The 27,895-nt window shown below is 49.0% G+C and overlaps 1 protein-coding gene across 6 annotated transcripts in view; it reads left to right on the forward strand.

Moving 5' to 3' along the window:
- The window catches only part of ST7 (suppression of tumorigenicity 7), a 207,433-nt gene that overhangs the window by 17,194 nt on the left and 162,344 nt on the right, over nucleotides 1-27,895 (forward strand). Inside the window, exon 2 of one of the 6 annotated variants that reach the window (XM_029072643.2) lies at nucleotides 9,183-9,284. The exons of 3 other annotated variants lie outside the window; for them this stretch is intronic. In XM_029072643.2, the coding sequence (XP_028928476.1) occupies nucleotides 9,272-9,284 (13 nt within the window). In that variant the 5' untranslated portion in view covers nucleotides 9,183-9,271. Of the gene's footprint in view, nucleotides 1-9,179; nucleotides 9,285-24,671; nucleotides 24,730-27,895 lie in introns of those variants that run through there. 2 more of the 6 variants (XM_039913196.1, XM_029072647.1) reach the window with 2 other exon arrangements.

The following is a 27,895-nucleotide window of genomic DNA, read 5'->3' on the forward strand; positions in this document are numbered from 1 at the left end:
AACAGAAGTTGAGAAGTAGTGTGGCCTACTGGATGGACCGCGGGCCTGGGAGCCAGAAGGACCCGAGTTCTAATCCAGGCTCTGCCTCTTGTCTGCTGCATGACTTTGGGCAAGTCACTTCACTTCTGTGTCTCAGTTGCCTCGTCGGTAAAATGGGAATTAAGACCGTGAGCCCCTTGTAGGACATGGACTGTGTCCAGTCTACTTAGTACGATACCTGGGCACTTAGTAAATGCTTAACAAATACCATTAAAAATGAAAAGAAAAAACCTAAATACCATTGATTGAGTTTTGGCTGCACTTCTGGCCTATTATGTGATCTCGGGCGGGACAGCTTCTGGGGGCCTCAGTTTCTTTTTCTGTAAAATAAGGATAAGATAGATTGTGAGCCTTGTGTAGCAAAACTGTGTCCAATCTCATAACCACGTATGTACTTTCATGCTTACAGATGGTAAGGACTTAATTGTTATCATGGTAATGCTGATCATGAAAGTTATCTCATTTGTAAAATGGGGACATGTCCATCCTGATTAGCTAGTTAGTGTGTATCCCAGGGCTTAGTACAGTGCTTGGCACATAATAAGTTAGTGCTTAACAAATACCATTTTTGAAAAAGGGAAAGTAACTATGGCAAAAGTCGAATACTCACTCACCAGTTTGGGGATGAATGAGGGGAGCACCTTTGTCTGGGAGTCAGGAAATCCGGTTTTGAGTTCCAGCTCTGCCATTGGCCTCCTGTGTGACCTTGAGTACGTCACTTAACCGCTTTGTGTCTTAGTTTTCTCCTTTTTCCTGCCTCTCCTTACCGTCCTAGCGATGTTGTAAGAATACAATGCGATTATTAATCGAAAGCTCTCTGTTAGTATAAAAAAAATGCCCTACAAATTCAAGATGGTAAGTCTTTGTGTAATTGTGGAGAATAGGTGAAAGAGCTTGATTGGCAGGAGACCTGGGTTCTGATCCTGGCCCTGTCACCGGCCGCTGTGTGACCTAGGGTACATTACGTATCTTCTTTGTGTCTCAGTGTCCTCATCTGTCAAATGGGGATTAAAATTCCTATCCTTCCCCTTAGACTGTGAGAATCATATTAGATAGTGATTATTTCCAATTTGATTATTTTCTATCTACCCCAGTGCTTGGCATGTAGTAAGCACTTAACAAGTGCTACAGTTGTTATTAGTCTTATTTTTTGTTCTCAGCCTTTAGATTCTCACCTAACATAAGAGTGTGGTCCACTGGGCATTTTGGAGTCCAGGGTCCAAACCATATCGCATTGATATCGTCATTTCCAACCAAGACCAATAAACCAGGCAGTCAAATGGGATTATTCTTTTTTTTAAATTAATGGTATTTGTTCACTGCTCACTATGTGCCAGACACTGTACTAAGTGCTGGGGTTAGATACAAGCTAATCGGGTTGAATGCAGTCCAGGTTCAATGGGGCTCACCATCTTAATCCCCATTTTACAGATGAGGAAACTGAGGCACAGAGAAGTTAAGAGGCTTGCCTTGGGTCACCCAGCAGACAGTTGGGGGAGCAGAGATTAGAACCCAGGTCCTGTGACTCCCAGGTCCGCACTCTTTCCATTAGAACATGCTGCTTCCTCTTCTGCACCCTAGCAGAAAAGGATGGTCCCAGCAGGTGACTCCGGGTGGGCTGTAGCCCAGCACTGAGGTGCCTGGAACTCAGATGTTCATTTTTCATGAGCAGCACCTTTACCCCAGACAGATGAGCCAGAAAACTCAGTTTTTAGGCATGGGCGCGTTACGGTGAGCACCCTCCACTGGCAACGATGACCCCATTGCTCGGCTCAGGGTGTCTTGGGGGCTCAGAAGAGCAGTCCGATGGAGTTAGTTAATTCCTGCTCAGCTTTCCGAAGCCCAGACCGGAAGCAGGCCGCCCTGGATGTCACTCAGCCAGTTTGGTGTTGAGGAGGGGATTGATTCTCTTGTGATAGTAGCTAGAAAGCACCTCCCAGCTGGACACTCTCTGGCTGGGTTTTTTATTTTATTTTTTAAATTATGGAGAGTGAAGTGGTGATGCAGAGCACTGTACTAAGCACTTGGGAGAGTACAGTGTGACAGAGCTGATAGACACTTTCCCTGCCCTGAAGAAGCTTACAGTCAGGGTGGGGAGACAGATATTAAAATAAATTATGAATGTGATCGTAACTGCTATGCGGCTGAGGGTGGGGTGAATAAAAGGTATAAATCTATGTGCAAGGGTGGTGCAGAAGGGAGAGGGAATGGGGGAGATGAAGGCTTAGTTGGAGAAAGCCTCTTGGAGGAGATGTGATTTTAATAAGACTTTGAAGGTGGGGAAGATGGTGCTCTGTCAGATACGGAGGGGAAAGGAGTTCCAGGCCAGAGGAGGAGATGGGCAAGGGGCCGTTGGTGAGAGAGACGAGACTGAGGATCAGTGAGTAGGTTGGTGTTAGAGGAGCAAAGTGTGTGGGCTGTAGAAAATCTGTGAGGTAAGATAGGAGGGGCAAAAAGATCGAGTGCTTTAAAGCCAATGGTAAGGAGTTTCTAGAAGGGAGAACAGGCCATTGTAGTTAAAACGGTTGTTGTCTTATCAATCAGGTTGCAGTCTATCAATCAGGGCTCCCGGGGGGGGGGGGGGGGGGGGGGGCCTGCGGCAGCAAGAGTGTCATTTCTCCCTGGTCGCGAGCAGACCCCGGTGACGTTAGGTTGGCCCTTGATGATAGGTTTGCGGACTTTTGTACACATACAAATAGCTCCCACTGACCCGGTCAGCCCCTGTGTCGACGTGAGGAGGGATTTTTATGTTCAGTTATGGTTAAGCCCCAGTTTTCAAAGGGACTGACCAGGGACCGAGAAACAGGAAGCTGAGGGAAAGAATATCTTCCCTTTTCTTCTTTATTTAATGATAGGCAAGAGAAGATTGGATTCCAAATCCTGGACTTCATAAGTGTGTGGGGTGGTTCTCTGTTGGAGTGGTGGAACGAGATTATTTGAAGCTGTATTCAGGTATGGCTATTTAGAAAGCTTTATGTTTTGACTTCCTCTGCTATTTTTGACACTCGGCTGGGCTGGGATTTATTTCTACTGCATAATACCTGGAAGTTCTTTGGTTTCTACATTTTGTTCATTGTGAGATTATCCGGTTCCATCTGTCCCAAATGTCTAGTTCCCTAAAGGCCCACCTTTAACCCTGCCACTCTGTAAAAGCCGAGGCCATTGGTGTTACAATAGTCAGGATCTATTTTTAACTGAGGAGCTAAATATTGTGAATGAGAGCATTGAAGAAGTATTTTCCATTTGCCCTTTAACTCTCTGGTTCTATTGGATGGTCATTTACTTAATGCCAGTGGCTATTTAATGTTCACGACATTTTCAGTGCAGTTTGCGGATGGCATGGCTTTAACCCTAAGTGTAACGAAGAGCCCTGTTCAGTGCTGGTAAGATACTTGAGAGGGTGTACTCATGGAATCATCCCCCACGTCACCCCCACCCTGGACACTGGTAGAGTCCCCAAGGCCTGGGACCCCCTCTGATCCCACTCGACACAAGTTGCTCTTCGACCGACTCTTTCTCCTACTGTTTGGTGACAATGTGACCTGGTGGAAGTAGCAAATGACAGAGAGTCATAAGACCTGGATCCCCTTCCCAGGTCTGCCATTTGCCTGTTCTGTCACTTTGGGCAAGTCCCTTAACCTCCCTGGGTCCCAGTTACTTCACCTGCCAAATGGGGATAATATACCCTCTCTCCCTCTGTCTGAAAGTGTGGCCCAATGTGGGTCAGGGATGGTACCCAATTTAGTTATCTCACTTTTACCTCAGTGGTAAGCACAAAAATGCTTTAGCACATGGTCACCACTTAATAAATGCTATCATTAGACTAAATCTAAAAGTTATGGAATGACAGAGCTGCTCAAGATTCCGGCCCAATTTCCCTATCGCATTTCCTGCCCAAGAGATGCCCGATGATGGAGATGGGGGCCGAGACGAGGCCCGGTTTTTAAGATACAGCCCGCTGCATTCCCAGATATCAATTTAAAAATAAATTGTGTACTGAGAAGAATGTAGGGCATGTTTCTGACGTAAAGTGCTCTTTGGAAAGAGCCCCGTGTCTGAGCCAAGCTGGAACGGGGGGGGGGGGGGGGGGGAATAGAGAAGAGTTGAAAAAAAAATGCAACAGACCACTCCAAGGATGGGCCCGATGTGATCTGAATTTTGTCTGTTGCTCTGTTTGGAAATTGAGGTGTTTCTCCCCAGTCCCTTGGAGCCCCTAGTGGGGTAATTAAGAGCTATTAAAATAAATGGATCACAAATGCCAATATTTCCAGGTTGAATAACTCTAAGTTTGTCTTTCACCTGCTGTCCTACTGTTCAGGCCCACGTGATCGTCCGGAAGATTGGTGGGGCGGAGGGTAGAAATCGTTTGATGAAGAATCCAATTTCAGTGGCGAGCTGCCAAGAGACTCTTAAAGGCAGAACTCACAGTAGATTTTGAAGCAGTGGAACAAACATGGCTGGGAAGTGGGGAATCCTCGTTCTCCCAGGAAAGTAGAAGCCGAGAGGTCAGGAAGCCGTGGTCCTGGGCTATTGGCACACGTTCCAGCTTAGCCAGCTTGACATTTGTGGGAGGGACTTGGAGTCCCCCATCTGCTTCTCCAGGTCGAGTGGAGCTGGTGAAGACGTCAGAGGGGGACTATCGCTGAGGGGATTGAATGGTCGGAAAACTAACCTTGGAGGACAGAGGAGTTGGGGTGTCTGATCCCGGAGGGAGGGGACTGAGGCTCGATCCCACCCTCCCAGGCCCCTGCCATCATCTTTGCCATCTCAGAATTCTCCGGGTCAAGGGGAAAGGATTCCAGACAGGCCCGAGCTGTACCCTTGCACTGATTCTGCCCTTGGAAGAGGAGGAGGTGGAGGGCAGGTCTGTGTCTGCATCCAGGGTCACTGTGTGGGTGGCAGGAGTCCCTTAGGGAGGCTCAATCTCTCTGACCTTTTCATAATGGATCTGAAACAGTCCTTAGGCGGCGGACTGGAAGCGCCTTTTTTGAAGGGATGGGTAGGCGGTAAAATGGGCACCCCTGCCGGTCCCCGTCTCCAGATGGTCCTGTGTGTCTCTAGGAGAGAATGGGGCACCCCTTGAGCGGCAGATTCAGTGCACATGGCCCTGTGGGCACAGAGAGATGGTTTTTCCCCTGCTTGAAAGAGCCTCAGTTTGCAGCAGATAGATCCTCTGAGGGTTTAAGTCCCTCCAACCTTCCCCCAGGAGAAGAAGCCTCAGGCTTTATACCAATCGGTAAGAAGGCCGGTGACCAGCCATGTTCCATCTTCACGGAGGGAGGGAGCGTAGCTGGATCGTCAGCACCGAATTTCGGTTCACTGCACGGGAAAGAAGGACCTTGACCAGAGTGGGTTCCATAGTGGATTTGATTTCTAGGGGAGGTTGGAGAAGCTTGCTCTCTCTGCAACTCTTTGAGCAATTGGATCAATCCTCTTCGGTTGGAGCCCGGAGGGGCCCGGCATAGGTGGAATGAGAGGGATGGTCTTCCAGATTTCTCCCAGCCCTCCGAATTGGACCAGCCTTGATGAAGGATGCTACCCTTCCTCTTCCTCCCACCCCACAACGAGTTCATCTGTGTGTGAATATTGATCTCATCTTGCTGTGAAATGATCTCCTCTTCATACTGAGATTTAAGGGGAAATGGGCACTTGGTGGTCCTTCAGCGGGAGAGATAGAGACAGTGAGGGAGGAGACCAGCCAGCCATTAGGGGAAGGTTTGAAGCTTCTGTCACGGTGCTAGCTACATGATGGATGCTCAGAATGCAGCAGTGTCCCTCTCAGCATTAGTTGACAGTCATTTGTAAATAATCCTAGATTCTGTGCCAACAGAGATCTTAGCATTTCTCCACCTCTGTCTTCCTCTCCCTGTCTGTTCCAGACTCTTCTGCCCCTCTCTCGTCTATGCTTTCTCCCTCCTCATACCCTAATCTTATCAGCATTTCTCTTTTGCACCCTTCCTGTCCCTCTCCTCACCTCACTCCTCTGTTTGCCCCTTTTGTCCTCTTTCCCTCACCCGATCTCTTGGTGTGTCCATTTCCCACCCTCCCTCCATTGCTTCTTCCTGTCCCCCACTGCTCAACTCTTCTCTTCAAAAACTGCAGTGGAGTAAAGGATTGTCTTTATCACAATGCCAATTAGGGTCAGTCTGAAGGACCCTGGTATATCAATCAAGCAGTGGTACTTTCTGAGCTCTTAGTGTGCAAGGCACTGTACTAATCATTTAGGAGAAGAGTGGGTAGACACATTCCCTGCCCACAAAGAGAGAAGCAGCGTGGCCTAGTGGAAAGAGCTTGGGAGTAAGAGGAACTGGGTTCTAAGCCCGGCTCTGCTACTTAATAATAATAATGGTATTTAAGTGCTTACTATGTGGCAAGCAGTGTTCTAAGCACTAGGATAGATACCAGGTAATCAGGTTGTCCCACGTGGAGCTCACAGTCTTAATCCCCATTTTTACAGATGAGGTAATTGAGGCACAGAGAAGTTAAGTGACTTGCCCAAAGTCACACCGCAGACAAGTAGCGGAGCTGGAATTAGAACCCACGACCTCAGACTCCCAAGCCCATGCTCTTCTTCCACTAAACCATGCTGCTTCTCATTGTCCCAGTCATTTAGCCTCTCTGTGCTTCAGTTCCCTCACTGGTAAAATGGGGATTGACTTTGAGCCCCATGTGGGCCATGGACTGATTCCAATCTGATCATCTTGTATCCAACCCAACGCTTAGTACAGTACATTTTTTAAAAAAAGGTGCTTACAGTCTAGAAGGGGAATGGAGTTAGACCAGATTTAATGGAGCTGTCTTATTTTTTCCTTTCCAGGCATGAGACTCTTCCCCCGTGTTTCTAATAGTGAAATGAGTCTCAATTGAAACCTAGGATCATCCAGTAGTCTCTTTGAGACTGATGCCTCTAGTTTAACATTTGACAATCTGAATTGGTGATCACGTGGCACCTATTTTGACAGCATGGGTGTGCTTCTGTATACCTCAAAATATCCAGCTGTGCTTGGTAGTTCTGGCACTCTGTGGTTTACAATTGTTCAGGACTGTTTTCTCAAAACTGTTGCCACTGAAACATAGGTCTGTGTGTGTTGTGGGGGTGGGGGGGTGGGTGGGGGGGGATGACGACCCAGGACCGCATTCTTGAGGATTTCTAAAAATTAGCTGCCAGTGATGAGCTGAAATAGGTGGGACATCTCTGATACAGATGTCACCTGGGTTGGGTCTGAGGGCCGGCTGGTGGCCCACGGCACACCGACGTTGGTAAGCAGGTAGAAATGGAGTGGCTGGTCAGGATGAGTCATCGTTCTTATAAAAATGGGGAAAATGACAAAGCTGGCCGTGTTTTGGCTATGTCTCCATCTCGGCCCCTGGGGAGATCTCATAGCTCCTGGAAAACGCCCTCACCCCCCCCGTATGATTAGTAAGTGCTGAACAAATACCATAAAGAAAAAAAAAGCTAGAGGGGCACGGTGCCCCAAGAAGGGAGGTGGGGCTTTTCAGCCACAGTGACAGGTGAAGCTGACGGGAATTAACAGCTTTTGACTGTTAACTCTTAGCCAAGGGGCAGATGGTGTAACCCGATCCGGCCCCCCCGGGATGAAGCGGGCAAGGGTGGGTGGGGGTGGAGGGGAAGGGCGGGTTGGGGGAGGCCCGACCGAGTGCGGCGGGGACGTTTGTTTTATAAAAACACGGCCAAGGTCTGCTGAGTGGTAACGCGGGCGCCTGGCTGTGTGGACTGCCGTTCTCCGTGCCCTAATGAGAGGCCTAATGAGTGCTAACAGCCGTGCGCTTCGGGGCCCTGAAAACACTTTAATTAGCTCGAAGCCCATTTGGAGAGGCTCTTCTGTTGGTTGGCCAAGAGGGAAATAGGAAAAAAAAACCCCAAAACAACACAAAACATCCCCTTAATGCTATTTGTTAAGCGCTTACTGTGTGCCAGGCACCATACTAAGTGCTGGGCTAGATACAAGGTAATCAGGTTGGACACAATCCCTGTCCCACATGGGGCTTCCCAGTCTTAATCCCTGTTTTACAGATGAGGGAACTGAGGCACAGAGAAGTGAAATGACTTGCCCCAGGTCCCACAGCAGACAGGTGGCAGAACCGGGGTTAAAACCCAGGTCCTTCTGACTCTCAGGTCTGTGATCTAGGCCACGCTGCTTCTCTCTCCAAGCCAAACCAACCAACCATTGGGCTACAGGAGCGGTGACCCCTTCTAACTGTGTTTGACAGAGCGCGGCCTGGGAAATGGCTCAGCCAATCTCCTGTGTTTCCCCAAATGGGCAGTGGCCCACAGGTTGGGGGTGGGGAGGGTCCCCAGTTGCTACTGTCGCTCCAGATGGGCTCCCCGTGGTGCTGATGTTCTGGGCTGGGGTGGCCCTGGGCCAGACGGGTCACGTGGCTGGGCGTCCACATCAGAGCTGCCAGCCTGGGGGGCCGTGGTGGCCCTATGTCATCCTGTGGAAAGAATGACGGTCTGGGGACTCACGGTGAATGTGACTCGGATCAATCAATCGTATTTATTGAGCGCTTACTGGGTGCAGAGCATTGTACTAAGTGCTTGGAAAGTCCAATTCAGCAATAAAGAGAGGCAGTCCCTGCCCACATAGGGCTTACAGTCCAGATGGGGGAGATAGACATCAAAACAAGTAAATAGGCATCGATATAATGGGGGAAGGAGGAGGGAGCCGGAGGTGGGGGAAGGGGAGTTGGGGGAGGGAAGGGGGAGGAGGTGGGGAGCCCCCATTATTCGGGTGCCAATTGGCTGGAAACCAGAGGCCAAACAGCACCTGGGTCCTGGTGGGTGGTTCCCCCAGTTTGTGGGATCTTCTCGGCCCCCACCAGCCACCCGAGGGGAAGCACCCTGTGGGTCTGCCTGTCACTTCATTATGGGGGAAATCCACGGGACTTGGTTGCCTTGCTTCTCTGAGCCCACGCTGTAGGTCTGACAGAGTCCTGTTTGCAGAAGAGGCTATTTTAAGGGACGGGTAGTCATTCGTAGAATCACAAACCAGGACTTAAAAAAATAAATAAATAAAAGACCCTTCTAAGGAAAGGATACGAGGGCCACCGCCTGACTCTAGAGATAAGCAGCGTCACGCTTATGCTTAATGTCACATGTCAGAAAACTTCTCCTAAAGCAGCCTGGCCGACCAGCGAAACCGTTCCAGTCAGTGTCTGACAGAGCTGGACACCCTCGACAGACTCCGAGGTTCTGAGCCAGCGCCACGTTATGGAATATTCAGGTAAAGTTAAAGTTTAAGTACTCACTCTCTTCTCAGCCCGTTAGTTGCTTACCGCGGCCCGGCGAGGGGCAGAGGAGGGTTTGACTGCTGCGATATTGGGAGTGTTTGGAGTCCATTGCGTGTGGGGGTGAATTTAGACAGCTGGTCAGCCCGAGCACCCTGGGAAACCTTGTTCACGGTCTCTGGGGAGACTCAGGACTGGACCGAAACTTGGTTGGACGCAGGCTGTCTGGTCCAAGCCCAGGGTGGTGGGGGGGGGGGGCGTGATGTTATCGTTCACACTAGAGAGGTGGGCGTGCTTTTTTTCTCTGGCTGAGGGGCACGAGGCTGAGAGCCAAACGCTACCCAGGTGATAGGCTCATTTCTCATAATCGGCTTTCTCTGCTCCTTTGCCTCTAGGCAAAACAGTTTGAAATACTGAAAATACCAGTTCAAGGACAGAGCCCCTTGGGCCGTAAGAGGGGCCAGACTAAACATAAATCGGACAGATGGGTGTCTAGTTAAGCCACGCCTGCCCAGCCCAAAGTGAAATGGAGAGCTCTCATTTATTCCCTTCTATCCTGATGGCCCACATCTTCCCGCTGACAGGCAGCTCTCTGGAGTCCTTGACTCTGGACCCAGGCTTCCGTCTAACGGACGGTTTGTGTTACCGGACAGCTGGGCTAACTCAGTTCAGCCCTAGACTGTGACTGCCGGAGACATTGAGAGGCAGAGGACGGAGCAGTGTGGCCTAGTGGAAAGAGCACAGGCCTGGGAGGTCGGGGGACCTGGGTTCTAATCTCAGCTTCGCTACTTGTCTGCTTCTTGACCTTGGCCAAGTCACTTAACTTCTCTGTGCCTCAGTTACCTCCTCTGTAAAATGGAGACAAAGACCGTGAGCCCTCTGTGGGACTGGGACTGTGTCTGACCTGAATATCTTAATATCTACCCCAGCCCTTAGTACAGTGCCTGGCACATAGGAAATGCTGAACAAGTATTATTATTATTATAATTATTATTATAGTTCCAGCCTCCCAGCCTTGGGAGTGGCAGTGCTGTGTTATTGGACTTTATTCTGGCGGGTCATTTCAGCCCTTTTTTCTAGGTCTTCACCCTTCTGAGGTAACCAAATCAATATTAGTAAACTACATCCTTTTTTTTCCAGTGGTATTTGTTCATTCAATTATACTTATGGGGCACTTACTATCTGCAAAGCACTGAATTAAGCACTTGGGAAAGTACAGTATAACAGCAAACTGACACATTCCTGCACAAAATGAGCTCACAGTCTAGAGGGATTTGTTAAACGTTTACTATGTGCCAGACACTGTTCTAAGTGCTGGGGTAAATACAGGGTAACCAGCTTGGATATAGTCCATGTCCCACATGAAGTTCACAGTCTTAATCCCCATTTTACAGATGAGGTAACTGAGGCGCGGAGATATAAAGTGACTTGCCCAGGGTCACACAGGAGAGAAGTTGGGGAGTAAGGATTAGAACACAGGTCTTTCTCTCTGGCCTGGGCTCTAACCATCAGGCAATGCTGCTTTTGGCCACGTGCTAGCCGGGAACAAAATAGTCCAGGGGTAGCCGAATTTGGAGAGATACTCTTTCTTTTCTGAAAATGGGAAGAATGTGCAAGTGAACTTGGGTTAGATAACTAGCATTTTTCAGCATTCTTTCTCTTCTGTTCTACCTAAGCCTCTATCAAGGAGAAATGGGGCTGTTTTAACTCTTAACATCTCCAAGCCCTGCTGACTGGTTTTTTTTTTTTCTATCAAGGCCTGAGGATTAACCCGGCATCTTAGTTAACCGATGGGCCTTTCTCCGTCGGTCTTGCAGGTGGGGTGCTGTAAGGACAGGAAAGAGCTGACCTCCTTAACACAGGCAAATAGAGCAAACTCACTGATCATTTCCGATAAATTTGCCTCTAGCATTGGCTCACAAAACCACATAGAAAAATCGGTTGTGCACTATTGCTTTTATGCCAGTCTCCTTGCTAAGAACTGAACTGTTACCCTTCGTTATTCCAAACAAAAAGGACCAAACAGCAAGTGCAGCACTTCCGGTACTTTACAAAACAAAGGTATCGGGAGAGAATCTGAATTAGAAATATGATCCAAAGTCATAAAGAAGAGACAGGTGCCTTAGAAGAAGAAGTTGGAATTTGGAGATCGTTCCTGTGTGTGTGGTTGGGGGAAATGGCAGTCAAGATCCCTGCATTGTGTGATGACCTGGGGGTTTTCTGGTGAGAGTTGTCATTCAAACACTCTAGGCCCAATTTGCTTTTATCCTTGCGGAAGGGTTTTTGGATATGCCAGTGTAGGTTTAACGTAGGTGGCCAACCATCTGAAGAAAACCTTGCCTTGAGCGTCTCTCGGTCTCAATTAGTCAGTGGTATTTATTGAGCGTTTGAGTGTGAGTACTGAATGTGCACAGCACTGTCCTAAGCGCTTGGGAGAGTATGATACCACAGAGTTTGTGGGCACATTCCCTGTCCATCCGGAACTCAAGAAGCAAGTCGACAGACTATTTTAAGGAGGGCAGGGGTCATGTCCGCCACCTCTGAGGGACTCTCCCAAGTGCTTAGTGCAATGCTCTGCCCACAGTAAGTGCTCAAGTGAACGATTGATAGATTGGGGTTGTGCTTTAATGTGCTGTCCCGAAAGTCACCACGGCTTAAGTCTCCAGGCTGGGCCATCTCCTTAGGATGCATTTTCCAGAATCTACTTTGCCCTTTGAGGACTCTTAGTTCAGCGTGAGGTTTATAATGTCGTGAGGCCTCCGTGGCCCAGATAGATAATCCATGCTCCCCTGGGATGGGAGATGGCCTTTTCCATCCCAGGGGTCCAGTGGAAACTCTACCAACGACGGACTTAGATCGAGGGTATTGACTGGCCCTGGCAAGGGGCGTTATGATAGTCTCTCTCTGTCTCATGGATTTAAAATTTGTTTCTCTGGCCTGATTTTCCATCCCCGAGGAGGCGAGCGCACATATGGAAAAGTCTTGCCGGTCCTCCAGCTCTCCTTTGTGCTGGGTGGGAGGAGGTTCCCTTTCCCTCAGCAGAAGCCCTGGCGTGGGTTGGAGTGTGTGTGTGATGGGGGGTGGGGGGTGTGGCAGCTCCGTGCGCCCTTCATTCCCACTGACCTCCCTGCCCTTAACCCCCCATCTCACCCTCCTTGGGGTCCTCCTTGGTATTTGGAACCCGATTGCGACGGGAGGATAAAGGACAGGTTTTTCTCCTGTCCACACCTAGAAGGACTCATTGTCTCTTCTCTCCTGGCAGTGGCAGAAGGAGTCAGGAGGATCGTGGGGGCCGGGGAACACCTGGGCTCCAACCCTTTCTTCTTTTGTGAAGGGGAGAATTGGCCCCTTGGGACTGTGGGGTAGCTTCCACATTCAGGCCTGCTCCCTGTCTACTCTCCTCTCCCTGCCTTCACCCCCCTTCAGTATTTGCTGACATCACGGGGACCTTTTGTCCCGGGGGTAAGAACAGGAACGTTACGGGCCTATTGAGCTCCCAGGCATACCCGTGCATTGATCCATGACCTTGTCATGCCTGGGCAATCTCAGAGCTAGGCCAGATCCCGGTTTCATGTTGGGGGGGGCCCAACCACAGACCTCGGGTAGGGGTGCCGCTCCCCCCCCGGCCCCCCCAACTCTTCAAGAAAGGACAGCGGCTGGATGGATCCCCAACACAAAAAAAGCCCCTTGCCCAAATCTGAGGTCCTAAGCCATCTGCCTTGAATAATAATAATATTAATAATAGTAAATGGTAATTGATAAGCAGTTACTGTGTGACAGGCGTCGTACTAAGCTTTGGGTTGGAGTCAGGCAAACTGGATTGGATACAGTCTCTGTCTCACGTGGGGCCCTTAGTTTCAATTCCCATTTTACAGATAAGGTAACTGAGGCACAGAGAAGTGAAATGACTTGCCCTAGGTCACAGAGCAGACAAATGGTGGCGACGGGATTAGAGCCCATGTCCTTGTAACTCCCAGGCCCATGCTCTATCCACTCTACCATCCTGCTTCTCTATCATCCGAGAACGAGAATGAAGATTTGAGAACATTTGGAGAATGAAAGTGTTCCAACAAGAATCCTTCCTACTTCACAGGGAAATTAAATATCCTGGTCTTGGATTGGGTAGGATGGGGTGGCGGAGGGAACATCCCCGGGTCCATTTGATCCCGTCGATCATTTTATTCACAGCCACGGCAGGGGGCCGGCTAGTCTCCGGTTCCCCCCCCGGAATCCGACGGACCCCGTCTGGGTGGAGTTGTTGAGTTAGGATATGCAGTTTTCCAAGGCAACACTCCGGATCCCTGGGGACATCTGTTCAGACCGTTTCTCCAGAGGGTTCTTGTTCCTCAGAATGGCCGACAGGCAGTAGAACCCCAAGACTTGCCCAGTGAGGCTTCCATCCAAGGCACGAGGGACAGACGATTGCGCGTCATCCTTTCTGCCCGACCGCCCGCCTCTCTGGGACAGAGGGGAAGGGATCGATGACTGACCATCTCTGGCCGGGCCAGAAGGAAAGCATGAGACTTCTCAAACCAGAATAATACAGCTTGTAGCCATGTGCTACGTGCCCCTGCCCCCTCAATAAATCGCACTGATGATGCCAACTGTCAGTCAGTCGTTGGGAGAAAGTACAGTACATTGCCGTCCCCTAGGAGGTGATTTGCCCTTTGTCGCTGAAGTTGATTGTTTCAAGATGCTTTTTTTCTTTTTCATGGTATTTGTTAAGCGTGTACTCTGTGCCGGGCACTGTATTAGGCCCGGGGTGGTGGGGGAGGGGGGTAGATAAAAGCTGATTAGATTGGACACAGGCCATGTTCCACCTGGGGCACAGTCTTAATCCCCATTTTACAGATGAGGTAACTGATGCACAGAGAAGTTAAGTGGCTTACCCAAGATCACACAGCAGACAAGTGAAGGAACCAGGATTAGAACCCAGATCCCTCTGACTCCCAGGCCTATGCTCTATCCATTAGGCCATGATGTTTCTCACACTGTAACTCCTTAGAAGCGCCAGGGGGTGACTGTTGTCTGAGGGCCATCTTCACTTTTGTGTGTGGCTCGAAGATGTTCGGTCTTTCCGGATTGGGTTTTGCCCAAGTTGTTCCTCCTTCTGTCATCTGCTTATGGGTTTGCTTCACAGCTCTCCTTGGAGCTCAGTCAATCAATCGTATTTATTGAGCGCCTACTGTGCGGAGCACTGTATTCAGCTCCTCTGGTGGCCACTCGGAAGTCCTTATCTGGTACAAAGAACAGCCTCCCGCCTCAAATTTATTCATTCGTTGAGTGTCTTCTGTGTGCAGGGCACTGAACCAGCCATCTGTTGTTCATGCCGCACTGTGCTGAGTACCTCCTGTATGCAGAGCACTGTGCTGAGTACCTCCTGTATGCAGTGCACTGTGCTGATCCCCTTCTATATGCAGAGCACTGTGCTAGTACCTCTTGTATACAGAGCACTGTGCTGATCCCCTTCTATATGCAGAGCATTGTGCTGAGTGTGCGTTGCATACAGGGCACTTACTGTTCATGGTGCCCTGTGCTGAGCACTTCTTGTATGCAGAACACTGTGCTGAGCACTTCCGAAAGAAGAACTAAGTGCCTGTTGTGGGCAAAGCACTGTATTAGCTGCTTAGGAGCAGCGTGGCTCACTGGAAAGAGCACGGGCTTTGGAGTCAGAGGTCATGGGTTCGAACCCCGGCTCTGCCACTTGCCAGCTGTGTGACTTTGGGCAAGTCACTTAACTTCTCGGTGCCTCAGTTCCCTCATCTGTAAAATGGGGATTAAGACTGTGAGCCCCACGTGGGACAACCTGATTCCCCTGTGTCTACCCCAGCGCTTAGAACAGTGCTCGGCACATAGTAAGCGCTTAACAAATACCAACATTATTATTAGGACCATACAATAACAGTGACAGATACTGTCCTGCTCTCAAGGAGCTTACAGTCTAATGATAGGTGCAAGTTGTATACGTATACACATCCATAATTTATTTTAATGCCCGTCTCCTCTAAGACTGTAAGCTTTTTGTAAGCGGGGAACACAGGTTTCCAATTCTGTTATTTTATACTCTCCCGAGCATTTGGTATAGTGTTCTGCTCACAGTAAACATTGTAATAATAATAATAATAATAATGTTGGTATTTGTTAAGCGCTTACTATGTGCCGAGCACTGTTCTAAGCACTGGGGTAGACACAGGGGAATCAGGTTGTCCCACGTGGGGCTCACAGTCTTAATCCCCATTTTACAGATGAGGGAACTGAGGCACAGAGAAGTTAAGTGACTTGCCCAAAGTCACACAGCAGACAAGTGGCCGAGCCGGGATTCGAACCCATGAACTCTGACTCCAAAGCCCGTGCTCTTTCCACTGAGCCTCTTTCCACTGAGCCACGCTGCTTCACATTGTGACTGATGTGATTCATATTCTGGGAGCAGGAAGAAAAGCATAGCTACCACCGACAACGGCAAAAAGAAATGAAATGGAGTAAGTAAACAGAGGTAATTATGAATGTTAAGTAGGGACTGAAGGGTTAAAACGTGGAAGATTTGGGAAAGACTTCCTGGGGGAGGTTAGTTTTTAGGACTTTGATGATAAGAAGGCCTGTGGATTTGGAGGGGGAGGAGGATAATAATAATGATGGTATTTGTAAAGTGCTTACTATGTGCAAAGCACTGTTCTAAGCACTGGGGTAGATACAAGGTTATCAGGTTGCTCCACATGGGGCTCCAGTCTTAAACCCCATTTTACAGATGAGGTAACTGAGGCACAGAGAAGTTAAGTGACTTTCCCAAAGTCACCCAGCTGACGAGTGGCGGAGCCGGGATTAGAAGCCACGACCTCTGACTCCGAAGCCCGGGCTCTTTCCACTAAATCACGTTGAAGATGTGAGCAAGGGGTTGGAGATGGGCAAACTGAGAGCGAGGGTCAGTTGGATGGTTCGTCTTAGATCCCACTAGGAGTAACCCTGATAGGAGCACTCAGAGAGATTAGAATTAGAGTGGATGGCTTTGGGCCCCATTCATCTTTAATGTTTCAATTCTTCCCACCTACAGAGATCACGGCTGTGTATGTGCGGCACATTGAAAGGGTTTCACAAATTCTGTGTTTTATAGACTGCTTATTAAATGATTTTGCAAAAAACTTGGGAAGATAGAATAAAGTAATTTCTTGTTACAATTTAGCGTGATCAGGCTAAAAAGCATTAGACTGAGTTCGGGTAGGTTGGGAACAACATGGCCTAGTGGATAGAACAGTGCTTTGCCTATAGAGAGCGCATAACAAATACCATCATTATTATTATTACTATAGATAGGCTTAGGAGTCAAAAGGACCTGGGTTCTAATCCTGATTCTGTCACTTGTTTGCTGTGTGGCCTTGGGCAAGTTATGTACATATCTGTAATCGACTCTAAGCTCATTGTGGGTAGGAAATGTCACCGTGTATTGTTGTATTGTACTTTCACAAATGGTTAGTACAGTGCCCCGCCCACAGTAAGCGCCCAATAAATACATTTTTCTGAATGAAGGAATGAACTTCTCTCTGCCTCAGCTACCTCATCTGGAAAATGAAGATTAAGACTGTGAGCCCCACGTGGGACAGGGACTTTGCCCAATCCGATTAGCTTGTATCTACCCAAGAGTAAGTGCTTAACAAATACCATTAATAAAAAGGAGCTTGCAGTTTAGAAAGGGAGACAGACATTAAAATAGGGTGTGGATATATTCATTTCCTCTGTTCCATTTGATGTGGTTTCTGTCTTTTCTTACCCATTTTCAATCAAGTAACAGTATTTACCGAGTGTCTATTGTGTGTAAAACACTGTAGTGGGCACTTGGGAGAATAAAATGAAAGTAGATGATATGGTTGTGCCCTCAAGGCATTTTCAATCTAAGTTCTTCCATCTTACAGTCATCTTGGTCTTCCACTTCTAGTCCTTGTCGTCTTTGTTGTCTTCAATTTCATTTTCTTTAACTCCTTCTTCCTCTCATTTATCAAGGTCATTATAGCAGACAGAGAACCACCTTAGGCACTCTGAATATTACATTGGAAAGAATAGTAGGCCTCATCCCTGCCCTCAAGCAGTGGAGACCACACAAATGGAAAAATGAAATTCATATTACAGAAGAGTGGGGAGAAATACAAGGAAAAAATAAAAACAGTAAAAAACCCAAAAAAAAGAAAAAACCTACAAGGAAATAAACTTCAAAAGCAGTATGAACAGCCTTGGGATCCAAATAACAGCTGGTCTAGCCTGCAGGCCACAAGACTCCAGAATTTTCAGCGGTTTAGGGGCTGGCTACCCTCAGCCTTCCTGTTTCAGAGGAAAAGTGGTGGTTAGAGGAATAAAAAGCAGGGGAGTCGAATTGGGCTCTTCTACCCCTCACTGAGCCCAGGAGTGAGGGGATTCCCAGGGTCAGACTGCAGCATTGTATTTACTCCAGTGCTTAGAATAGTGCTTGACTTATAGTACTTTAACAAATACAGTAATAGTAAAGCTACCATGGCAGATACCGGGGAATGGAGACTCTCTGCCCGTTACTGGCAGGTAACTATCTCTCCTGTCCAGTAACAACAGCTTCTCTGGGCCAGAGCAGAAGAGGAGATAGGAGAAGGATGTCTGTGGAGTGACGATTAGAAGAACTATAAGATGGCGGAGATAGGTTGGTGGGAATTGGAGTAAGGTGGGCCTACTTTCTGGTCAATTGACCATCTGTCACCGGGATAAGCCTCACAAGCCATTGAGCAACAGGATCCAGGAGCTGTTAACTCCAGCTCTGATCCCCGTGGGGCCCGAGTCTCATTGCAAAATTTTCCTGTGCTGTGGTTGCTTTGTCTGAAAACCGAGGGGGAGTTGAACCCGCCCATCCAGTGGGGAGTAAGGAGGGTTAGAGGCCCATTAGAAATCTTAGCTTTTAGAGTTCCTCCCCCAAGAGAATCTCTCTGGAAACCTCCACCACCTGGTTGAAACCTGCAAACCTCAGAGAAGAAAAGTTCTCCTCCTTCAGCCTTCAGCCTCCCTGCTCAGGGGAGACCCAGGCGGGGCTTAACCCAGGGTAAACCTGTTGGACTATTTTTTATGGTAGTCGTTAAACGCTTACTAAATGCTAGGCATTTAACTAAGCACTGGGGTTGATAGAAAATAATCAGGTTGGACACACTCCATGTCCCAAGTGGACGCACAGTCTTAATCCCCATTTTCCAGATGAGGTAACTGAGGTACAGGGAAGTGGCTCGCCCAAGGTTAAACAGCAGGCAAGAGGAGGAGCCTGATATTAGAATCCAGGTCCTCTGACTCCGAGGCCTGTGTTTTTCCCACTGGACCGTGCTGCTTCTCGTGGATACGGAAGCAGTTTCCCAGAATCTGCACGTGCTATTATGGTGCCTGTAGCGTCTGCCTCACGAGTCAGTGAACAGAAGTAGGAGAGGACCCCAGCTTTTCGGGGGCACAGGGGGCTACCAGTGGCCTTAAAGCCATTTGGTTGGGTCGGTGCTCTTGTTTGCCTCTGAACATGAACTGGAACCATTCAGAGAACGCGTCTCTGCTCAGTTGGTGGCTTGAGGGGAGGTTGCCCCGTACACTTGGGCTCCAGATGGAGTTTTCTACTGAATTCATTACGGAAGGTACGCTGGCCCTGGGCACAGGTGGTCCCGGGTGCTGCCTGCCCTTTGGACTGCTGCCGGGCGAGCCTGCAGCCAACGGCCAGAGGTCTCGCTGTAAGAACTGCTCTCATTTCCGCCTGCAGGCAGAGACTTGGGCTGGGGGTGTGGGGTTCTGGAAGCTTCAGGTTTTGGAATTTCTGCCAGACGTAGAGGGAAAGACAGACATACACATATACACACACACACAATTCCAGGTTGGGGGAGCAACCGAGTATAAAAATGTGTACATAAGTGCTTTGGTGTCTTTGGTGTTTTCCAGTTATACTTTGAACTTTTTTTTTCTCCTGGTAGAAACCTATGGACGGGGCTGAAAAGGAACACCCATACATGCTTTTTCAGATTGTAAGCTCTGGAGTTGAGCAGGGATTGTGTCCAGTCAAGCTATGCTGTATCTTCCCCAGCGTTTAGCACAGTGCTTGGTATATAGCGCCCACTTAATGACACATTAAGGATTAATATTTGCAAAGCCTGGAATCATTGACTTGATATCTTCCTGTAAAAATGGCAACAATGTCGTTCATCTTTGAAAAGAACCGAAATGTGTTTCGGCACATTCTCTGAGTGTAACTGTGTGTCTCTTGGTATATAGTTTTGTTGTTTTATTCATGGAACCATCTCTAGTTGAGCAAAAATAGTAAATTAGTTGTCACAAATGATACAGTATTTTCCTGACGGTGCAGAGAATTAGAATAACTCAGAGTTTTTGAAGAATGGAATCGTACATTTACCGTAAAGCAGTCTTAAGCATCATTTAAGCGATGCAATTCCTATAAACTAGATTGAATATCTTCCTCACAGAAGCTAGATTCCTAATTTCACCAGTGCCAAGAGCCCATGCAATATTTCCATTGGAATTGCTTAAAGAGTTACATACGTTTTGTCGTCATTCGGCCGGAATCTGTCGCTCTCTACTTTCCATGCCACTTTATGACCTGAGGAATATGTGGAAGCGGAATCTCTGCCGTTGGGGAAAACATTGGCCTTGTGTTTTTCAGCTGGCAGGAAAAAGTGTAATACTGGGCTCACAAGTGCTTACTAAATCCAATCAAATATATTCAAGATTACCTTTCTAGGATAATAAGCCAGTGACCCAAAGTATCTTGCTGACTAGGGGTCAAAATGGAATGGTTCCAAGATAAGTGATCTTCGACATAAAACGGGAAACCGTGCATGTCGTAACTGAGACAAATGTATAAGCTGTCCAGTGACCTGCCCCTTTAGCAGGGGATATGAATGAGGGCATTGTGTTTTTGAGACAAAGACATATTGGGTGAGGAGCAGAGATGATGGGCAGGGCTGGCTGGGCCCCCTTTTACCTCCTAGACACCCCTAAAATCCAGGGGTATATTTATTTTTAAAATTCCCCGTAAGCCCCTTCCACCAGGCTACAGCACTGCAACTCAGAGGACCTGGGTTTGTAGCAGTGATTGGGATTAGTTACATAAAAGGCAACTTTCCTAAAATGGTTTTCACCGAATGGTCATCAGTCAATCTGTGATGTTTATCGAGGACTCACTGTGTCCAGAACACCATGATACGCACTTGGGAGAGAACAGTATAATAAAGTTGATAGACATCATCCCTGCCCACTAGGAAGGTACAGTCTAGAGAGGAGACAGACATTAAAATAAATTACAGATAAAGGGAAATGGCAGAAAATAAGCATATATGCATAAGTGCCTAAGGGGCTTGGGGGGTGAGCATCAAAGTGATTAAGGGGTACAGACCCAAGTATGTAGGCAACGCAGAAAGGGGAGCCATTAGGAGAAATTGGGGAAGCAGCATGGCCTAGTGGTTAGAGCCCAGATTTGAGAGTCAGAAGGACCTGGTTTCTAATCCTGGTTCCATCACTTGGCAAGTCGCTTAACTTCTCAGTTACCTCATATGTAAAATGGGGATTAAGAGAAAGGGCCCCTTGTGACACAGGGACTGGGCCCGACCTTATTAACTCGCATCCGCCCCAGTGCTCAGAACTATGCTTGGCACGTAGTAAGTGCCTAACAAGTACCATTTTTGTTTTTTAAATAAGGACTTAGACAGGGAAGGCCTCTTGGAGTAGATGTGATTTTTAGGAGGGCTTTAAAGACGGGATGAACGGTGGTCAGTCGGATATGAAGAGGGAGGGAATCCCAGGCCAGAGGGACAACTTGAGGGTGGCAAGACAGATGAGATCAAGCTACAGTGAGTTGGTTGGTGTTTAGAGGAATGTGGGCTGTGTCGTAGTAGGAGATCAGCAAGGTGAGGTAGGAGGGAGTGAACTGATCGAGTGCCTTAAAGCTGATGGTAAGGGACTTCTATCGATAGAGGTGGATGGGAAGCCCCTGGAAGTTTTTGAGGAGCCGAGAGATATGGATTGAGTGTTTTTGTAGAAGAATGATCTAGGCAAGAGAGTGAAGTACGGACCGGAGTGGGGAGAGACAGGAGGCAGGGTAGTCAGCGAGGATAGGGTAAATGCTTGGATCAGTGCAGTAGCAGTTTGGAGAGAGAGTAAGCGGTGGATTCTGGAGATGTCGCAAAGGTAGACCCAAACAGGATTTAGTGACTTGAATGAGAAAGATGATTCATTTACAACTTAATCCTAATATCGATAGATAAGGTTATTCTTTATAGTGCTTCTTTTGGTCAACGCACCAGATTCTGTGCCCGTATACTATTTCTCTCTATAAAGTAGGTGTTTGCTCAGTCGCGGTCACTGTTGAGCTAGTTGGCTCCCAGGCAGTGATTGGTAGGAGGGTTGGGCCCAGCATGGAGGGGAGAAGAGGAGAGAGAGCAGTGAGAAGAGGAGAAGCTTGGGGAAGGGAGAGCGGCCAAACCGGACCCTGGGGAGGGGGCCCAGAAGCAGAAGGAGCAGTGCCAGGGACAGTGAAAGAAAGGGGGCAGAGCAGAAGGGAAGCCTAGACTGATGAGTCGGGGGCACCCAGGGCCGACCGGCTTTTTCTCCACGGATAAGCGGCATGGCTTAGCGGAAAGAGCTCGGGCCTGGGAGTCAGAGGACCTGATTCTAATCGCGGCTCTGCCACTTACCTGGCTCTGTGACTCCGGGCAAGTCGCTTCACTCAGTTCCCTCATCTATAAAATGGAGATTAAGACTGTGAGCCCCACGTGGGACACACCATATCCGATTGGATTATCTCGTACCTACCCCAGTGCTTGGCCCAAAGCGAGCACTTACCAAATAACGCAATTAGTAGTATAACAGGAACCGAGTGATCGAGGGGCTTGACGCTGTCAGAGGTAGGGAGAGAAGTGAGGGGTCTTGGAGTCCCAGGCCCCCAGTAAGCCACAAGCCCATAAATTCTGTGGTTTCCCCTAAATATCAGATTGACAAGCTGCCCCGGGGAAGAGGAATGAGTTCGATTCATTCATTCATTCAGTCATATTCATTGAACGTTACTGTGTGCACAACACTCTACTAAGCGCTTGGAAAGTGCAATTCAGCAACAAATAGAGACAATCCCTGCCCACAATGGGCTCACAGTCTAGAAGGGGAGAGACAGACATGAAAACAAGTAAAGAGGCATCAGTAGCATCAATATAAAAAAATAGAATCATAGATATATACACGTCATTAATGTAAATAAATTATTATAAATATGTACATATACTCAAGCGCTGTGGAGCGGGGAGGAGGGTAGAGCAAAGGGAGTGAATTGGGGCGATGGGGGGGAGGGGGGAACAGAGGAAAAGAGGGGCTTAGTCTGGGAAGGCCTCCTGGAGGAGGTGAGCTTTCAGTAGGACTCTGAAGGGGGGAGCGTGATTGGCAGATTTGAGGAGGGAGGGCATTCCAGGCCACAGGTCGGATGTGGGTCAGGGGTCGATGGTGGGACAGGCAAGAACGAGGCACAATGAGAAGATTAGACTGGGGGAGCCCGCCGCGATGTCCCGCGGGGGAGGAGTACACCACCAATCGTGTGGCCGGGTGGCACGTGAAAGGCTTCTCATCCTCTTCCCCCGAGATCTCCCCAGGCCAAACAGCATCGGGAGAGAGTCCTGATTCCCTTAGATGCGGAGCCGTGAGGGTGAGCCTCAGGATCGCAGCCATCACAGTATCCTTCACATCTGGAGCATTCCTGAAAGGAACTCAAACCTCAATCTAAGGTCAAATCCACCTTCTGCGCAATCTGGTTGGAGTGATGACAGCTTAAAAGGACAGTGATTGTCGTGAAATGATTTTGTTAGGAAATATCCAGAAAAAACCCACTCACACCCTTTCCGGAGTTTTCTTTTTTTGAAAACACAAATGTTTGTGCTTCAGAAATCAAATTAGGACAGTAAGCTTCAAAAGAAGCATTGTGAATGTATAAAGCGTGAGTTCTCTTCACGTCTTTAAATAATGGATACTGTAACCTTTACTTCTTCGAAAGGACTTTATTCTGAAACAGTGCAGGTAGCGTACAGTCCGGGCCCGATTAGCGGCATTATGCTCTTTGCCCCTTCCGAGTCCTCCTCGTAACTACCGGTCAAGGGGTTTTACCTGGCTCTCGAGGAATTAGCTTTTTGTGTCCCGTTATTATCTTTGGGTCCGAGTAAGCTCACAGAAAGCGTATGCGCGGATTCACAATAAAATACAGTATGACTGTGTTATCGGATGTCTGTGCCACATCGTTCATGAAAATGGTAATTCTCAAGCAAATGGCCTGAACCCACAACTAAAATATGCACACTTGGAAAATAACTTGGTGGGAGCCTCGGGGGGGGTTAGAGTGGTGGCTCTGCATCTTTCTCTTAGAAATGGTACAAAATTTTTCTCGGTGGCAAGTTTCTCTCCCAAGATTGCGTCATTTGTAGGAGGAACACTGTAATTACTACCGCGCCGCAAAAAGCCTAGAATAATTTATTCATAAGTGGCATATGTATATAATCTCTGATCGCCAACCGGGTCACCGTACGAGGTTGAAGCGATTCGAGGAAACTTTTTTTTCTTTAATACTTTCTTGCCTTCTTCTGAAAAATGGCCCACATCGGGTTTCTAATTCCACACGATTGATCTGCAAGGAAAAGCCCTTTGATCCTGCCGAGCTGCTACAGAGGGCCCGGTCAGAGATCAGTCCCCGGACTGTTTTGGTGACTGGTCGCAGAGGGTGGAGCCTTGAGCCGGAGAGGGAAATATACGTCTGGCTCTTTGTCTTGGGCGTTCTGGGACAAAGGAAATCCCCGCTGAATTGTCAGGCTCCATAGAAGCCCCCTCGGAGCCTCTGGTTAGGAGCAGCGGTCAGTCTTTGCAGTGGCCCTGACGTCATCCAGTGTGGGCCTAAGCTCTGCTATTGTCTTTCCGAAAGAGCAGGGCTTGTGGAGACTGCAGTATCTGTCTGCTGGCAGCTGCTCCGCTACTGCTCTTGCCTCCTGCTGCTGCTGCTGCTGCTGCTGCTGCTGCTGCTGCTGCTGCTGCTGCTGCTGCTGCCACCTATTTCTGATCCGTGCATCGCCTAAGACGCGCACTGGCCTTCCCTCTCCTACCGGATTTAAAATAGCGGCTCCCGGTTTTCTCTCCTATTTTTTTTTTTTGGAGGGAGGGGAGCGTGTGTGCTTCTGCCAGGAGACCTATGCTTCTCAGTTCCCTGGGAAAAATCGAAGCTTGCAAGAGGGGCTTCTGGCTGGCAGATCCTGTATGGTCTGCATTGTATGGCTTCATGACCCTCGCCCTCGTCTGCGTGGCCGGCTCATCACCGCTCTCGCACACGCCCCCTCCCCTCTTTTTGCCCACCCCTTTCTTCTTCTTCGTCTTTTTTTTTTTTTTTTTAATAGCAGCATCTGGGACCAGCCATGTTTGGCACTGAATCTTCTTGTAAGTAAAACGCATCGTCGTCCTCCTCCTTTGGCATTGAGCTGGCAGCGTGCTGTCGTCGTCCGCCTCCCCGGGGGTGTCCGGGGCGTGCTTTGGCCTGGAGGTCATTAGGGGAAGGCTGGGCGTTGGGAATGTATCCAGAGGATCCCCCGATCCCCTTCACCAGCTTCCCGGCTCCTCCCCGGCCCTACCCCACTCTCCGCGGCACATCCTCCGGGCCGGGGATGGATGACGGGGCGGGTGCAGCCGGTGCCGGGAGGGAGAGGGGACCTGTCCCCTGGGGGTGGTCCGTGGGGGGCTGCCCCCTGGAAAGCCGCAGTCTCCTTGCAGAAACCAGCTGCCGCCCAGGTCCCCAGCTGCTCCGGGGAATTGGCCTGAGGCGGGGTTGGGGGGGACGGGGGGACCACTTCGTGCCTCCCTTTGTGTGTGCACCGGTGTGCATGCTTGTGTGTCCCTATGCATGCTCCCCTGTGTGTGAATGTGTGCCTGGGTATGTGTTTGGCGGGGAGCGCAGGGGGAAGCCGGCTTCCTTTTTCTCTGGGCTAATTCCCTGCAGGAGGAGGAGGAGGAGGAGGTGGTTTATTGGAAAACTAACAACAAGGAAAACACGCGTCTCCAACCGATCGGCGGAGCCCTGTTTTGGATGAGTGAGGGGGCGATTCGGTTTATGAGGATTAGTTATCGTCTCGGGGCCACTGGCCGCGATTCCAACGTGCTTGGGAATGTGTCTGTTTATTGTTATATTGTACTCTCCCAAGTGCCTAGTGCAGTGCTCTGCACACAGTAAGTGCTCAATAAATACGATCGACTGACTCGGTGCGCTGCCCGGCACCGAACCGGCCCCTCTCGCCCCCCCCTCCAACACCCACCACCCGGGTCGGGCAGGACGAGGGGTCCCCTTCTGCTTTTTGGAGTCTTTTCTCACCCTTAGGGTTTGCGGGGCTGTCCCGACGAGGGAGACCCGCTGTCACTCCGAAATGTAGCCCCCCGACCCCCGGCGGGGTATTTTTAGAGTCGTCGTCTAAGGCAAGGGGACAGAATTGCTGCTCAGTAGACCCCCGTCTACCCATCCAGAAGTGGCTTTTGTTAATCGCCAAGAAACCGTGCTCTCCAGGGGACTGAGGGGTGGGCGAGGACGTGTGCAGAGGAATACATTTCACCTTATTCAGTTGCCGTGCGTGACCTTCCTTGTAGCTGGCGGTCATTCTACAGATCTGAATCTAGCCGACGATTCCTCAAGAAGAGGAGCCTGTCGAGAGAGCTATCACTCTCCACTTATCTTTGAGTCACTGGCTGGCTCTTCTGGTGGGGCTAATTTCCGTTTTTTCACCAGAACGGCCCTCTCCGGATCCTGACTCTGGACTGGTGGGCCCCTGTCAGGAAAGAGTAAGAAGCAGGCAGTTTAACGTGCCTAGCCCGCAGAATAATTCCATCCCCTCCCGATGTATAATTCCATCCCCTCCCGATGCTTTTCTGCAGGGAGCTGATACGATACGGAAGAGTGCATAGTTAAGTAACCACAGTAACTTGGTTCAAACCAGCCCCACCGTAACCCTGGGCAGGGTTACTCAGTAAAAGGAGCTGGCGCCCGTGAAGATGGCATGCCATTTAGGTACTCAGCCTGTTTGGAGGCCGTGATTCTTGGACTGGGCAAGCCATTCTCGTTTGACCCAACCGGCAGCCTCCGTATCCCCCGAGCAGGATCCTTGCCTGACAGCTGCCGGATGCTTTTTGTCTCCATGGCTACCAGATTACTGAATCAGGAGGGGCCAAAAAAAAGTCGGGGGGTGGTGAGATGCCTCTGAGCTGATTGATTGCAGCTGCTTACCTAGCAGAGGGCAGGACTGGGGCAAAGTGCTGGGCTTTGTCAGGGTGGTCAAGGCTCAGCCTCCACTTTCCCCTTGATGCTAAAGCCTGGTGAGCCATTCCCTGGTTTCATACACCTTTCTCAGCTAGGATGGAAATCTTGCCCTCTTTGTCTTAGGTAGGGAGACGGGGGAAGATATAATACCCCTTATATCCTTAACCCTCAACGAATGTCATAAATTTGTTCTCCTCTGCCTGTTTTGGACTGAGGCTAGAATTCGGTTTCTACAGATGAGAGATCTCCTAAGAAAATTATATGGAGGGAAAGGAATTAAGAACGTGATCTAGTCTGCCTTGCTATTATGGCAAGGGAAGTTGAGTTATTTCTTTAACATCCCAGTGGTAGACTTCCATTCCTAATCTGGTATCGTGTCATCAGTTGGTCATGATGAATAGTAATATCTGTGGGGCAAAGTGAAAAGCCTATTTATAGGCATTGAAAAGGGCAATTTTATTTCTTCTTAATTTAGCCACCAGAAGGATTAGACCGATTCCGTGTCTCAGTTCTTTAATGGCAGCTATTAACAGCCGTCAAGGAGTTGGATTACAGATCATAGTAGCCAGGAAAACAATACTGCATGGTACAAATTATGCTATCATCATGGCTTAAAACAAACAAAAAAAACACACTGCACATGATAGAGGTGCACCCTGCAGCTGTCCAAAAAGACTTAGATGAGGATTGTTCAGTGGTAAATAGTAGTACACATTCTTGCTTTTCAGCTCAGTAACTGAGCAGTATCATTTTAATGAGAGGGGAATTACAGCGTATTCAGAATTGTACTGTGTGGGTTTAACGTACAGGTAGAGAGCAAACCCACCTCCTCTACTCGTTCCTCTTTCCCCCAGCAGTGCTCCCGGTAGCTGCCGCTACTGCTAGCTGAGCCCATCCCCCAAGACTCCCCCCGCCCGCCCCCGCCCGCCTCCCTTGCGATCTAATAGTAGTGGTGCTTTAGTACCATTGGATAGGGATGCAGGCCTGATGGGGAAGGAAAAAAAGGATGGGGGGGGGGGGAGACACAATGTTTGTGTGTATGTGTGCACTTGTGTATGCGTGTTTGAGAGCGTGTGCATGTAAGGGTCCAGAAGGTGTGGATTATCTGCAGTTTGTTATCCTCAGATGATCGAGTGAATTGTAGTGGCTAGTAGTTAGTTTTTGGAGTCAAGGAATTTGGGTTCTTTTGAGTCTTCTGTCGTTAATCTTGCTTTAGAAAGCTGGGCATGTCACTTAGCTTTACTGAGCTTCACCTTTTTGCCAGCTGGAAAATGGGGGATGGTATATCTGACCCTAGCCTCCTTC

Source organism: Ornithorhynchus anatinus, chromosome 10 (genome assembly GCF_004115215.2).
Source record: "Ornithorhynchus anatinus isolate Pmale09 chromosome 10, mOrnAna1.pri.v4, whole genome shotgun sequence".
Taxonomy (NCBI): Eukaryota; Metazoa; Chordata; class Mammalia; order Monotremata; family Ornithorhynchidae; genus Ornithorhynchus; species Ornithorhynchus anatinus.